The sequence below is a fragment of the Octopus bimaculoides genome, chromosome 18, assembly GCF_046866305.1.
Source record: "Octopus bimaculoides isolate indiv1 chromosome 18, ASM4686630v1, whole genome shotgun sequence".
Classification (NCBI taxonomy): domain Eukaryota; kingdom Metazoa; phylum Mollusca; class Cephalopoda; order Octopoda; family Octopodidae; genus Octopus; species Octopus bimaculoides.
Genome location: NC_142945.1, coordinates 35732764 through 35749447, shown reverse-complemented (window position 1 = coordinate 35749447; position 16684 = coordinate 35732764). Strand labels below are relative to the sequence as shown.

The 16684-nt window shown below is 35.8% G+C and overlaps 1 protein-coding gene across 9 annotated transcripts in view; it reads right to left on the bottom strand.

The window, feature by feature from the left end:
- The window catches only part of LOC106867954 (N-acetylated-alpha-linked acidic dipeptidase 2), a 670339-nt gene that overhangs the window by 123373 nt on the left and 530282 nt on the right, over window positions 1–16684 (bottom strand). For all 9 annotated transcript variants that reach the window (XM_089365978.1, XM_089365976.1, XM_089365974.1 and 6 more), the window contains one exon: window positions 15791–15947. In XM_089365978.1, coding sequence (XP_089222104.1) covers window positions 15791–15947 — 157 coding nt within the window. The remainder of the gene's footprint in view (window positions 1–15790; window positions 15948–16684) is intronic.

Genomic DNA, 16684 nt, shown 5'->3' with positions numbered 1-16684 from the left:
AGTCATCAACAAAGTGCTCGCTGTCATAGTGGTGGTTAGCAAAAGATACTGCTACCATCACCAATGCCACCACTGCTGTCATCATCGTCATCATAATCATGTAGGAGTCACTAATAGACCCTCTGCAGGGTCATTCCTCCTCCTAGAAATAGAAATGATAGTGGTGGTGGATGTAATGATTGTGATGGTACTGGTGGTGGTGAAGATGATGATGATAATGATGATCGTGAATACTCAATAACAGCAGTTCTCTTCATTAAACACAAAACTCATCATATATCTACATTCCAAACGTAAGAGTACCAATTGGTAAAAGTGAAATTCATCAAAGGCCACCTGCATAAAGCATACATGACGTTTGTACAAACAAACCCAGTCAAGGATTCTTCTTTCAGATATCATTGGGATGGCAGCAGAATTCATTGAATACTACCCCTGCCATCATTGTTGTTATCACCACCATCATCATATTACATTTGATTTTTTCTATGCAGGAACAGGTTTCAAACTTTTAGTCCTTTCATACAACATGTAAGGACATGGTGTACCTATTCTAAAATGGTAGAGAGAAATACACACAGTATTCAACTGCACACATAGAATCCACAGAACAATAAGCTGCGCCTGCCACAGTAACTCAGTAGAATAGATAAAGATCTTTTATATCATTCGTCTTCATCCCTTTGTTAACCTACTTCCACCTTTCTGAAACATTATGTCATTAGATTGTTCTTCATTAGTAAAGTAGGTGAGAAATGAACTGCATTGGTCATGCAACATCATGTGACATCCATAACATCCTACCTATTGCGAATATGGTCCTACATGGAGAGACTCTTTGTAAAAGAATAATGGAAAGACCACAACCAAAGTGACTCAGCAACATCAAGGGAAAGAAAGGGGAAAAGATGGTGGCTGGGTAAAGATGGAGAGAGAATACTGAATCTTCGTCTGTACATCTGTTTCCTTACAAGACTATAGCTTTTGGTGGATACCAAAAATCATGAATAAATAAATTTGTGGATTTATATACATAATCTTCTTTATCATTCTATGTCTTTTTCCAAGCTTGCATAAGGTGGCTGGGTCACCATAGTCCAAGTCAGTTCTTATCGGGAGTTACTACCGTCTAAGATAGGTTGGTTTACCATTATTACATTTTCTTTTTGATTTGATTTCTATGGCTGGATGTCCTTCCACCAACCACTTTACAGAAGGTGCTGGGTACATTTAATCAATCACCAGCACTAGAGAGGCTGTCACATTTTCAACAAGGCAACTACTATCGACTCCACTTTCTCATGAACAACTTTGTAAAGTTTACTGAGTGCATTTCATTGTGGCACCAGCACTATTAGGTTACCTTGTATCCCATTAGATTAGTGAGTCCTCAGTATTCTATGATGTATTTATTCACTGAAAGATAAGATTTCTGAAGTAAATAAAAGAGAAAGCGATGACAGAAGAATTACGATGAGTGGGTCAAGGTACAAAAGCATGATGGTAGAAAAAGTGACTGAAATAATGAATGAATGAATGAATGAATGAGAGAGAGAGAGAAAGAGAGTAGAATATGATAGAAGTAACAGAGTTGGAAGCAGATAATAATAAGAGTGAGTGATGGGTGTCAACAGCCAAGGGCTGAGGGGGGAGGCAATACAGAAAGAGTAATGGTAGAGTGTATAAGGCACTGTTTGCTTTAGTTTCACTGGGAGTAAACAAAATACATTAAATAAAAGAGAGGGTGAGTGAGAAGAAAGTAAGTGAAGGGGAGATGAGCAGAGGGGTGAGCAATGAAAAGATGAGTGATGTGTAGATGACAGAGTATCAAAATACATGTAAATAGCTTTGATATGAAATTAGGCAATATAGGAAGAAGACTGAACCAACCTATTTCATTGTTATTTAGCAATTATTCAGGATTTACTGACACCACAAGCCAAGGCTCTTTATTAAAACATAAACATAGTTTTGTAATGACAAAACTAATATTTACATAGTGGTACACAATTGATTGTCCTTCAATCTTGGACAATATTGCAGAACATTTCTACAAATAACACTGGTTAATTAAGCCCTTGAATATAATACCCTTGACTTTCATCCTACTGCAGCTGAAATCATCAAAGGTAAATACAGAGTTTTAATTCTATACAAGAATTTATCAAAGACACTGTAAGTGAAAGGTATTATTCAGCTAAATTGAATGAACCTTGACAATGAATCTTGACAATGGTCAAACAGTAGAAATCATTTACATTAAGCTAGGAATTAGCACTACAACCATTATTTATGTCTTTGCAAACCATTTTGTTTCTTTTGAAAGTATTCTGCCAAACCTTTGCAAATCTTTTTTACTGTTATGATACTCTGGAGTTGTGTTTTCATTTCCCCCAATAACCGGTATGACTGAAAAGCATGTAGCACCAACTGAGGATTTTTCACATTACTATATTGTATAAATTCCTACACCTGGGCCCTTCTTTAAACCTTATGCTACAACAGCAAAAGGAGCAACAACAACTTTTTATATTATTTCTATACTAACTCATTGTTAAATGACACAGACAGAAGCTGATTATATTAGGCAATACAATAGTAGAGGTGCAATTCTTTGACATGTGTGTATAACAATGAGGAAACAAAGTAAAAAAAAAAAACCAAGGCAAAGAAAAATATATATTCAAAATAAAAATGACAAAACACATAGCAAAATATTGATGAGGAGCAAAAATAAAACAGTGTTTCTGACTAAAACCAAAACCAAATTATAAACATTTAAAAATGTGTGATTCTCTTAACTAGGCCAATTCTTTTAACATCTTAGAGAAGAAAGTAAGGGTGGAAATGAAGGAGTGCCTCTTCAAGAAATTTATTGAAAGGTACTCAGTACACTCCTTAGCTTGTGTTTGTAGGCCCAGAACACAACTGCCAAAGTTCTCTTACATTCTGGGCAGTGATGGTAATCATGAACCCAAGGGACTTTGGCTGGCCCAATGTTGCTTACCCTTACTGACACATTCCATACTTTTTTCATAGTTCTGTTCGCACCACCTGTTTTCTTTCCATAACTGATTGCCTGTAAACCCCACCCAGATGCCTTCTTTTTTTTCTCACTCTTATAGCAAATAAAAGAAATCCTTATTGCTGCTGTTGTTAATGTTATTAGTGCTGTTACTCTTAACCTTAATCCTATAGTAATCACTATTGACAGTTCTTGGAAGGCAGAGAGAGAGGGAGAGAGAGAGAGAGAGAGAGAGAGAGAGAGAGAGAGAGAGAGAATAAAATAAATTGCAAAAAAATACAAAGGAAAAAAAGACATTCAGAAGAGTAAATGGCTGGGATAGGTTGGTGGAGTGAAAATCAACAATAATAAAGGAAGGTAGTGTGTTGGTTGAAGTTCATTGATGAAGGAGTAATAATATCAGGTGAAAATAAAATACTTAAAGAAGTTTAATAATAATAGGTTTATATTTACATTTGCGAGTTTTTGATATGTATGCATGTCTACGTCTGCATGATTGTATGCGCACATGTAGATATCTATGTCTGTTTGCCTGTATGTCCGTCCATATGTAAGTACATATGTATGTGTACAATTATATCTATCTATCTATCTATCTATCTATCTATCTATCTATCTATCTAGGCATAAATGGATATATGGGGATAAGCTATATATGAAAATATGATTTATAAGTGTGTGTGTGTGTGTGTGTGTGTAACGAGGTTAGGATGTTGCATTCATGATTGCAAGATTGTAGTTTCAATTCCCAGACTGTTGGTGCATTGTTTTCTTCAGCAAAACACTTTATTTTACATTGCTCCAGACCTCTCAGCTGTAAATGGGTAAACCTGCTGTCTTCCCGACTCACCGTCTTCAGCACTTGGCATTTTTATAAAGAACCCATTTCTTGACACCAGTCACTATCGGTCCCCAAAAGGTTCATTGATGAGACGTGACAGTAAAGAAGAGTACACATTGGCTCTCTGCACACAATTAGACTTGGAAAGTTTGTGAGGAAACCATTGACCCAATTTGTTGTCCTTTTTGATGGCACACAGGTGTCGATGAATGGTTGAATGATGAGATCCAAGCTTCTCTGCTAGTTACCCAACAGTTACGAAGGGATTTTGTTCCACCAGGGTTTGCAGGGCATCCTTGTCAAGCTCTACAGTAGCAATGACAAGTGACCGGGACTTCTGGCGAATTGATATGCTTGAGAAGACATGTCAAGCTAAGTGGAAATGTAGTTGTGATCGGTGCTGAGAATGCATGAATGGCACCTGTGCTGGTGACACATTGAAAGGCCTGTGCTGGTAACATGCCAAAAACACTGATACTGGTGACATGTAAAAGGCACCCAGTACATTCTGTGGAATGGTTGGCGTTAGGAAAGACATCAAGCCATAGAAACTAAACCAAAACAGATTAGAGCCTGGAGCAGTTCTCTGGCTTACCACCTCCAGTCAAACCATCTAAATCATACCAGCATGGAAAATAGACATTAAATGAAGCAGATGATCATATATATGTGTATGTGTGTTTCTCTGTGTGTATAGATGCATGTGTGTGTGTGTGTGTGTGTGTGTGTGTGTATGTGTATGTGTGTGTATAAGTATGTAGATATGTATGAGGGTGCTTGGCCTACTGGTTAGGATGCTGTACTCATGATACCATGGTTTCAATTTCTAGACCAAGTGGTATGTTGTGTTCTTGAGTAAAACACTACATCTTACGTTGCTCTGCGATTACTCTGACACCTGACACATGCTATACAGTACACTGGTTCAAACAATGTCTGCAGCACAAACATTTGATCACTGGCAAGCTGAACACTCACACATTGTCTTCGACAGAAGAATTCATCATATGTGTATGTATAGATGTGTTATATGTATGTATATATACACACACACATACACATATATATATATATAAACACACACACACACACACAAGGTATGTGTTTTGTCAGTTCATGGGCAGGCTGCGATTGTAAGTATATATTCTTATGAATTCACCTGGTGTTAAAATGCCTAGAAGTCATAAACAAGCAAGATAACTTGCATCAAGTCCAGTTACAGTAACAAGAGACATTAATGTTTCGTTATCTTTGCGGCTTGTTAATACTGCATACCTGAAATGAGGTCAGATACAAGCTAAATTGACTTCTATGACTATGTGCAAAATGTTGGTTAAAGATTTACATGACAAAGTTTTTGTTGTTGCTTAAATCCCAACAAAGGACCACCACATTATCATTCCATAAAATGTGTATATTGGAAGAAAAATATCAAAGAACATCAATACACATGATAGCGACAAAGAAACTAGGAAACTACCAGGTGGTCAGGGGATGTGCTAGAAACAACAGCTAACTCTCCCTTAGATCACACAGCTTTCCATCTGAAACTGTAAACAGGTTGCAGATTTAGACTGTCCATATTTTAAAACTATGATTACTCTAGATGTCACAGCAGGGAACTGACACAGCCTACTGGTGTGAAAATTTTAACACATGTGCAGGAAGGGTGGCATTACCTCTCACCCAAAGAATTTTGCCCATGCACAATTAGTTTTGGCAGGAAAGAATAAAGTTGGATAGTTTTGAATGCACCTCATATATGCATGTATGTACGTACGTACGTACGTACATACGTATGTATGTATGTATGTATGTATGTATGTATGTATGTGTGTGCATGTATGTATGTACATACGTGAGTATATGTTTCTTGATTCTGCTTAGCCATAGTGGTACAAATGACCAGTAGTTAGAACTCAATATACTTATACTTCACAGCATGTGAACCACCAGATTAGTACAGAGTATAATTATTGGGGCTCTGGGGAAGCTATAAAATTTTGCACTGGCACTCAACTATAGGTGCACAGCTCCTTATAGCAGAAACAGTGGTAAGCAAATGAATGAAACTTGTGTTCTTCTGTCAGCCGTGTATGAATATGTATTCATTCACATATGGATATAAGATTATATGAATCCCCCCTCCCCTCTCTCTCTCTCTCTCTCTCTCTCTATATATATATATATATATATATATATATATAAGAATTTAAGGATTGGAGAAAACGCATGTTATAATTGCATACTTTATTCCTACATATGTTTCAAAGGATTACAACCTGTGTGATCCATAGGGATCTTTGATATTAAAATTGTAACCTTCTCATCAGGGAAAGCATGGGAATTCTCTAACGGTTTTTTTCAAACGAATCAAGTCATAACCTTATCCATCTATTGTTTTCATAATCGGTCATAATGTCTTACGTTTAAGATGATTCCCATGCTTTCCCTGATGAGAAGGTTACAATTTTAATATCAAAGATCCCTATGGATCACACAGGTTGTAATCCTTTGAAACATATGTAGGAATAAAGTATGCAATTATAACATGCATTTTCTCCAATCCTTAAATTCTTAAATATACTCAAATACCCAAAATTTCAAGGAGTTCCTGCCTTAAAAACAGGAGCTAACCACAGTTATTTTGTGTTCTTTGCTACATTGGTTTCTATTAACCCATTTATTCTATCAGAAGAATGTTTATTCATTAAGATAGAAGAAATACACATAATTATATATATATATATATATGTATATATACACACACAGACACATATACATACTTGTTTGCATTGACTTATATTTCTGAGTTTAGAATTTGCATATTTTCCTTTGTATTTTTATTTGATATGCATACAAAACCTTTGTGTCGAGGTTCATTCATAAATATATGCAAGATTTAGGCATGACTTATTTTGCATAGTTTTATTCCACTTTTATAAATGAGTCACATAAATTCTTTCACACACATGTCAAAATCATATTTTTACCAAAATTCTACTTTATATCTTTATGGTGTGTGTGTGTGTGTGTGTGTGTGTGTGTGTGTGTGTTTCATTCTCACCTTATTCTTTTTATTCATACAGATTATATATAATTTTACACTTGGAATTTTCTGTAGCACTCAGCTGAACTAGCAAGTTATAAGCATTTTCTTTAAAGCAAAGTTCCATGCACAATTATATGTTTAGGGGCAAATCTTTTATGATTACCATAATTGAAATTTAATTAAAGTTTCACTGAATTCCTTCGAATCTGTATGTGTGTGTGTGTGTGCGTGAATATGTGTGTATGTGTGCATGTGTGTGTGACTGTTGTGTGTGTGTGAGTGTCATGCATATGTGTAGGTCGTAATATATCAACTACAATTAGCTTTTATAAGGAATTTACTGTGAGTGAGTACTGTATCATTCATTTAAGCTTATTTTAACTTTTTGCAACTTTTCTTCACATCATTTGCATCTCACTCCAATTTCAGTTGCACTTTTTGTTAGTACTTAGTAACATTAATATTTTAACAATAATAGATGTCTCAATACATTTATGTTAATACATAAGATTTCCTTTGTTACTTTTTCTTTTGAACTAGTACATAAACTTGAATTTTTTTGAGAATATTAGAAAAAATTCTTTTGTAGGCTTTTAATACAAGGTATACTTGTAAACGGTTCACTTTAAGGTATGCTGCTGAGCTATGAGTGTTCAGCTCTATCAGCATAGTCTGCAACTGATTGATGGGTTTCGTTATTCAAGAATGGAGCAGAGTGAATGACATGATAGCAGAATACCAAATGCACATGCCTTGGGGGTTGGACATGTTGCAAGGTTCAGAGACAACAGGCAAAACCATGTAGTTGTTAAGTAGTATTCTTTTATTTTTTTACTTGTTTCAGGCATTTGACTGCAGCCATGCTGGAGCACTGCTTTGAAGAATTTTAGTCAAACAAATCAACTCCAGGACTTAACTTTTAAGCCTAGTACTCATTCTATTAGTCTTTTTTGTCGGAAATAAAAATAAACACACCAACACAGGTTGTCAAACGGTGATGGGGGGGGGGGACAAACATAGACACAAAGACAGACACACACACATATATGATGGTCGTTTTTCAGTTTCTATCTACCAAATCCACTCACGAAGCTTTGGTCAGCCTGAGGCTACAGGAGAAGACACTTTGGTTGGAATGAGGTTATAGTAGAAGACACTTGCATAATGTGCTATGCAGTGGGACTGAACCTGGAACCATGTGGTTAGGAAGCAAGCATCTTAACACAGAGCACCTATCTTACTACACAGCCATACCTGCACCGATCCAAGAGATTGGAAGAAAAAGTGTCCTCCCCCACACACACATAGAAGGCATCCATGATGATGAAAAGACAATTTAGTTGAAAAATTTTGCTAAGAGGAAAAGAAGGTGCAATCAAGAAAGAATTGAAAGCCCATTGTGACCAGCATTTTATAAAATCATCTGATAGTCTGGTCAATAGTGTTGTTTGTGAACAATACACATCCACACATATTTACAAACACACACACACACACACATCTACACAAACAACTACATTTATACTTCATCACACTTTGATACTTATTTGGGATTAAAACCTTTTGGGACTTCAGTTTAACCAGTCAATTAAATTAGCTGCCTGAATACCAATCTCCAGTTCTTTTTTTCACACATGAATGACCATCCTAAGACATAACCAAATCATTTCTAGTTATTTTTTAAATTCATTAATAATAGTCTATATGTATTTATGTTTTCATTTTTCATTTATTTTAATATATTTTCCCATCTATAATTACTAAATTAAGTATTATACATATATGTATGTATATACATACACACATGCATATATATATATATATATATATATCCACACACACACACACATGTACATAGATAGACAGACAGACAGATAGATAAATGGACAGACAGACACATAGATAGATTGACAGTCACACACACAGATAGATAGATTGACAGACAGATAAACAAATAGATATATACCCTTTTTGACCTTTGCCTGTCTCACCTTGTCTCATTAATTGTGTAAGGGGTGAGAGTAGTCTTTATATTTGCCTGACATTCAAACTATTTTATCAGATTTCAACTACCAATGAAATAACATAACTTTTCAACTAATGTAAACTGCTACTTAAACACCTGCTTCTTTTGCTGCAGTTTTCCTCTTTATTTTCTCACATAAACTTCAGAAGTGAAACTTTCTTCACTGATAAATTAACAGTCAGGTGAAACTTCGAAGTCCTTGTCATAAATTTAACTACTCTCACTACTGAGACACCTATCATTGTTTACTGTTGTTATTCTTAAACTTGGTTTAAAATAATTACCTCATCAATTTAACATGTTTGTGTGCGTGTGAAAGAGATTATGTATGTATGTATGTATGTATGTACATATGTGTAAAATTTGTGTGTGCATGAATTTATATATATATATATATATATATATATATATATATATAACCACACTTAAACATTTATTATATTAACTGTTATATAAATATATGTACATGTATACATATATCATACATACATATGTACTATATGCACAAACACACACTCACACATATACACACACACACATTCACTCACACACACACACACACACACACACAAATGAAGGGCTTCTTTCAGTTCGCGTCTACCAAATTCCCTCACATGGCTTTGGTTGGCCCAGGGCCATAGTAAAAGACACTTACTCAAGGTGCCATGCAGTGAGACTGAATCCATAACCATTTGGTTAGGAAGCAAAACTTCATTTCCACACAACCAAGCTTGCATACACACACACACACACACACACATACAAATTTATCATTTATCATTTACTTGTTTCAGTCATTAGACTGCGGCCATACTGGGGTATAGCCTTGAAGAATTTCAAGTCCAATGAATAGACCCCAGTACTTATTTTTTTTTAAAGCTTGGTACCAATTCTATCAGCTTCTTTTACTAAACCGTTAAGTTGTCAAGCAGTGGTGGGGGACAGAAGAGACACAAAGACACACACCTATATATATATATATATATATATATATATATATATACACACACACACACACACACACACACATATGTATGTATACACACAATGAGGTTTTTTTCAATTTCCATCAACCAAATCCACTCACAAGATTTTGGTCAGCTCAAGGCTATAGTAGAAGGCACTTGGCCAAGGTGTCATGCAGTGGGACTGAACCATGAAACCATGTGGTTGGGAAGCAAGCTTATTACCACACAGCCACACTGCACCTATCTATCTCTCTCTCTCTCACTCTGTGTGTGTGTGTGTGTGTGTGTGTGTGTGTGTGTGTGTGTGTGTGTCTGTCTGTCTGTCTGTCTGTCTATCTATCTGTCTATCTATCTATCTATCTATCTATCTATATGTGTGTGTGTGTGCGTGTGTGTGTGTGTGTGGAGGTGCAATGGCCCAGTGGTTAGAGCGGCGTACTCGTGGTCATAGGATTGCAGTTTCGATTCCCAGACAGGGCGTTGTGAGTGTTTATTGAACAAAAACACCTAAATCTCCATGAGTCTCCAGCAGGGGGTGGTGGCGAACCCTGCTGTACTCTTTCACCACAACTTTCTCTCACTCTTTCTTCCTGTTTCAGTTGTACCTGTATTTCAAAGGGCCAGCCTTGTCACACACTGTGTCCCGCTCAATCTCCCTGAGACCTAAGTTAAGGGTACATGTGTCTGTGGAGTGCTCAGCCACTTGCACGTTAATTTCATGAGTAGGTTGTTCCGTTGATCGGATCAATTAGAACCTTCGTCGTCGTAACTAATGGTGTGTCATAATACACCCCCTCCCACACACACACTTATCATTATCATCATCATGTAATGTCCACTTTTCCATGCTTATATGGATCCTATGGAATCTATTTGAGGCAAATTTTTTTCATACTCTCTACACTTACAATATACAAGGTATCCCTCCCTCTACTGGTGCAATGGTGAAACACCCCTCCCCCATTAGTGCATTCCCTATTGTGATTAGTTACTAAGTAGAGGAAAAGCAGTCTCCTGCAAAGTCTCTTAGGTCTTGTCTTGATGGGGACTTGACAACCCCTGTACTGTTGCTACACTGAAAAAAACATGCAGTATACACTGTAAAGTAGTTGGTAAATGAGTGAAGAAAGCAAAAGGTTGGGAGAAACCTTTAGTCTTGACTTGCTAATAAAATGCACCCAATATATACTGTAATGTGGTTGGTGATAGGAAGGGTATCCATAGAAACCAGACAGAAATGACATGTATATGCATCAATTAATGAGAGCAGTGATTCCAAGTAAGAACTGACTGCACTGGGAAGACCCTCTGACTTCTGCCAGCATGGTAAGCAAATGTAATGATGATGGTGTATGCATACAGTACATACATGTATAGATATGCATGTACATATACATGCATGCATAAATAAATGCATAATATGGCATTGAAGTTAGTCATATTGACATACAGGGACTATTCATTTTCCATGTAACAAATGCAATTCATTAGAGCCTTTGCTATTGATACAAGCCTAATAAAAGAAATAAAAAGTAAAAATTGGTTATCTTCTGAAAATGCAATTAAGCAACTTTTTATGGAAGATTCTAGCAGCGATTAAGAGGCGAAAATCAACTGAAACTCAACACATGGAATTACCACTACCCTCAAGATGGTTGGAGAGGAAATTGGGGTCAGCTTTCACAGGTCATAGAACTAAGGAGAAATTTATGGTGGACTTTGAATTGAATCAAGACCTCTATCAGTTCCATAGAATAGTTAAGAAAGATCCCTGAATTAGTTATGCGAAAAGGAGAAAAAGTGACTGAGATTTAAAACACCCTAACTATTCATACTTCAATACCAAACAACTATGACAACAAGCAACCTTCATTGAGAGAAAATTTACTCTTATCCCTACCAGCTACTAGAATCGCTCATTAAATAAGAGTCAAACTAGGCCAGTGAATTCTTCACCTGAGAGGACCATAAGCACCAAAGACCACAACTGATGCAATAACAAAAGTGAGAGAAACATTCTGAGATTACACAAATGAGCAGCAACTGACAAAGAACGAACTGTGGTAATTAGTGAGAAATATAAACGACTCAAAGTACATCTCACAGTCTACATTAATAAAGAATTCCATGAGAGAACAATTACCACACTAATCAATAATAATGCTACTGACCTTATGTTATACACAATAGACCAAGTATCTAAGGAACACGTAGCACTGACTGAGAATTCCAGCTTTTAGACATTGAATGTTCTACACTGTGTTGCAATTACCATTTACCAACAGATAGGAGTAAAAGAGATTGATTGTAGCAAGCAAAAAAAAAAAAAAAGAGAGAGAGAGAAAAAAAAAACAACAATCAAAAGAGATGTCCTCTCTTCTGACAAATATCAACAGACACAGAAAAAATGTTTGACAGTTAGACACTATAATTAAGTGCAAAGTGAATAATAAGTTCATGAACCTCCAGCTGTAATTTCATGATAGATTATCTAAATCCTATGGGAAATGTTGAGAAAAGGTACAGGCAAGCAAGCTAATTTCACATAAACAGGATCTGTCAGTGGCAGGTGCAACACTTTATTACTGTAAAAAACGACAACAATGCAAGGCTATCAATCCCAAGTTTTACTCACATGCCAAGCAATATATTGCAGTATGAATGGCCATAAAATCGAGGTAATGAAAGTCTCCTTCCCAGCATAATCTTGAGTCATTCTGAGGTGGGGACTGGAATTTAAACAAACAACACAACCGAGTTGCAGTGTGACTAAATGAACTGCATGACAACAGTTAAACTTCTGTGATGATTGCGGCAATCCTACTGAAAGGCAAATTACCAAAAAAAGATAAGATAGTTGGTTATTGGTACAGAAAGTTCACATTCTACAAAATAGCCCTCATCAACCTGTTCAAGAAACAGTGAAAGCTGAGCTTCATGTGCCAGAGTGGTTGATGTTGCACATACAACAGTATTAGCAGGAGACATAAATGGCCCACAGCGTGCTTGAGTGTGATGTACACATTATACACAGAATGTTTGACTTTATTCCTCCAGGATCACAGTGAAAGAATGTGGTGACCGATGAGCTAGCAGGAGAAAAGGAATAAATTTGAACAACTAGACTACAAGAAAGCATTTGCCTCTTGGTTACTCATGGATAATAGAATCACAATGTCTCACTAAGGGCTCAACTGCTATACAGGATGCCATTAAGAGACTAACAATAACATCGTCCACAGAGCTACCAATAAGAACTGAAGCTACCACTAAAGTCACTTAACAGAATTAGGCTATCAATAGGAATATTTCAGAGTGACATCTCATCTGTAATACTTTTTGTCCTAGCAGTGAGTCCTATGTTAGCACTATTAAGTAAATACAAAGGTTATATGATATGATTTGCATAGGAAAGAAAAATTAATATCACCAACATCTTTCTTGTTGATGACTTAAAGCTATGTTTGAGTTAGTATTCAAGACTCCACAGACATTTAGAAATGGTCACAACATTTTCAAATGACAAAGGAATGGGATTTGATTAGGATAAGTGTTCATGTTTGGTACTGAAACAAAGAATAAATTGTTAAGCAAGCAAGGAGATAGCTACCATTGGCTTGTCTTTAATTCCTATCTTGGTGATGAATATTACAAATACCTCAGGATAAATGAAAATATTTTATAAGTTGGTGCTGTAAGTATAACTAGAGACAAAACACTACTTCAGAAGACTTCAGAAGATGTGAGAGTCAGAGCTGCCTGCATTCAATATAACTAGATCCCACAATACTTTCACTGTGCCTGTGCTAGCACCAATGTTTAGGATATGAGATTAGACACTTGAAGAAATCTACAGTTTGGACATCAAAACTAAAAACATACTAGCAATCACTTGTAACTTTCACATCAACAGTGACACACACAGAATCTATGTTAAAGGAACAAATGTGGGAAGGAGCCTGAGCCAGTCAAGATTCTGCATCCTATCATTTAGACAACATCTATTGAACAGTAAAGAGAGAAACGAGTGCATCACATCACTTAACAATGAAGGTAATAACATGGTGAGATAGGTAAAAAAATCTCCTGGACAAGTACTCTAAGTGTTACTGGACTGACCAACTTAAACAGAGACTTGAGTGCATAAATATATACCCGTAGAGAATACCAGCAACATTGACAAGAATAGTAGCTTCTCCTGGAGAAATATACCATATCTTACTGAAAAAGGTTCACATTTGTTGTCCAGAAGCAAGAGATAACTATTAAATATCTGATCAACAGAAAATGTCAAGCGTGCCACAAATATCACTCATATATCATACCACTCATACCATCTGCAACCATCCAAAACTATTTGCAAGACACTACCTTCCTCTGATACATTACATTGTTGCCAAGACAATGCTATATGAAGAAGGATTGTCTTGATGGCCATACCAAAGGCATGCAAGAACCAGTATGGTGGAATATTTCAATAAAAATAGCAACCCAATGTGAGTAAAATAGACCTGATACAGTTCTTTGGGACAGGAAGCAAAAGTTATTGATGTATACACACTTGTAAAGAAGACCACATAGAATATCGTGGCATTCAGAGTCACATTGGCTAAACATGTCTAAAGTTATTTCTTCTATTATGTTTAATACTGAATTATGGAGCAGCAGTTATAGAGTGATCTCTTCAAGCACCTACATAGAAGTTTTTCTAACTTATTTCTTATATAGTCATTGTTACTTTTATGATCTTTCATTAGAATAAGTCTGTCTTGGAATAAATGCATATCAAATTTAAAACTATGATGACTAAGTAACTGATATTATCTATCTTCATGTCATATCTCATTGTTTTAGCTTTTAGAAGAAGGGAAAGTAGAATTTTATTAAGCTGCTATTGAATCAAGAATATTTCAATGAGTTGACAACAGTGTGGTTTGCTGTTTTTCTTCAATTCCTCTTTTTAAACTCATTTCCATAATATTCGATAAAAAATGTAAAAACCTATCTTTTCAAATATTAAGTTCATCCACAAAACATTTTCCGTCATGAATCATAGTGTCACAGTAAAATAGTTATTTCTGATTTTTATGTGTATATTGAGGTATTGAGTTATGAATCTCCAACTCCAACTTTCCGAGAAGCACAGGCAAACGTCTTTCCTAACTTGATTAACAGTACTGAAGTTTACAAATTAAGCAATCTGCTTACTCAAGAAAGACAGTGGCTGAAAGTGTGTTGTTACCCCATTATCCTTGTTTGTTACCCTCACCACTCACCCCAAGTCACTTTTGATCAAATAGAATTATGATTTAATTCCTTCTAGATTTGATCATCCAATCTAATGTGTTCTTCCCAAATAAGATGGTAGGGCATATAGCAGCTGTTTTTAGCAGGCTGAATATCTGTACAAAGATTTTTCTTTTGTTAACCATGTATAGTAGGACATACTTTATTAGCATAGAATATCAACTTTTTAGTTGAAGGACAGTTTAATCATTATTGCAGTTCTTAGATGTCTACTTCTCTAATAATCAAAGATCTTCTGGTTAGAGTATGCTTTCCTGAGGAGGTTTAATAACACTGAAACATGTCTTAAGTTGTCATCTTACTATAAACATCAAACTCTCTCTCCACTGCATTCCATAATTAATTCATTTTAATGAAGTGAAATTTTGGAATTGTTTCTCTTGTTTTCACTCAAAATAGTTATTTAGAAAATTATTGTTGTATCATTGAAAATGCAATTTTAATTATTTAAAAGCTCTTGGCTTACTACAATGTATGCAGTAAAATTTCAGCTGCTAACTACATAGTCAGTGCTTCATTTCTTTAATCTCACAAGAATCATGCTTAAAGCAATGGAAGTAGAAATATTTACCTGATTTGGTTGAGTTATGTTTGGATATGACATATAAATTCTATATGGTGTGATAACAACGTCAGTCAAGCCGTTCTCCTTCCATGTTTTAAAGATTTTATCCACTAATTCTTTCTCACCAGGCGTTCCTGTTAAACGAGGTCTTTGTGTATAGTCTCTGGATAAACAAGAAAACAGAAAGACAAATATAATACAAAATGTAAAAAAATTATATTAGAGATGACATCCTTAAGGCTAACGAAATGCAGAGCAACAGTTAATCAATGTGGTAGCATTGATCAAAGAAGAATATATTTGGCTCTCTGAAAACACAAAATGGGAAATCTAGAGGAGCAACAAAGTGCACTGGTGCTGGTGCCATATAAAAAGCATCCACTACACTCTGTAAAGTGGTTGGCACTAGGAAAGGCATTCAGCAGTAGAAATCAAGCCAAAACAGATAATAGAACATAGTACAGCTCCTGGCCTTATCAACTCCTGTCAAACCATCTGACCCATGTCAGTATAGAAAATAGATGTTAAATGATAACGATGATGATAATGATGACTTTTACTTCTGCCTTTACAAACGCATACATACTTACACACACACACACACACCTGCTAAAATATATATACATATATACATATACCAAGCATCTTAGGAAGACGAGTTAAGTGGATCTTGATGAAGTGTCAAGAAACAATGATGTACATAAGTTTCCCTGGTGATCCAATCCTAAACAGCTATGCTCTCAAGAGTTACAATTATCTGAGAGAAAAGGATTCATTAATATGGAAGAGGTTTTAAGGGTGATGATAAGATTCTAACTTGTGTGGAATCCTTTATGTAGATATTTTTTCACAGGATTCTGGTCAGCCTGGGGCTACAGAAGAAGACGTTTGCCCAAGGTG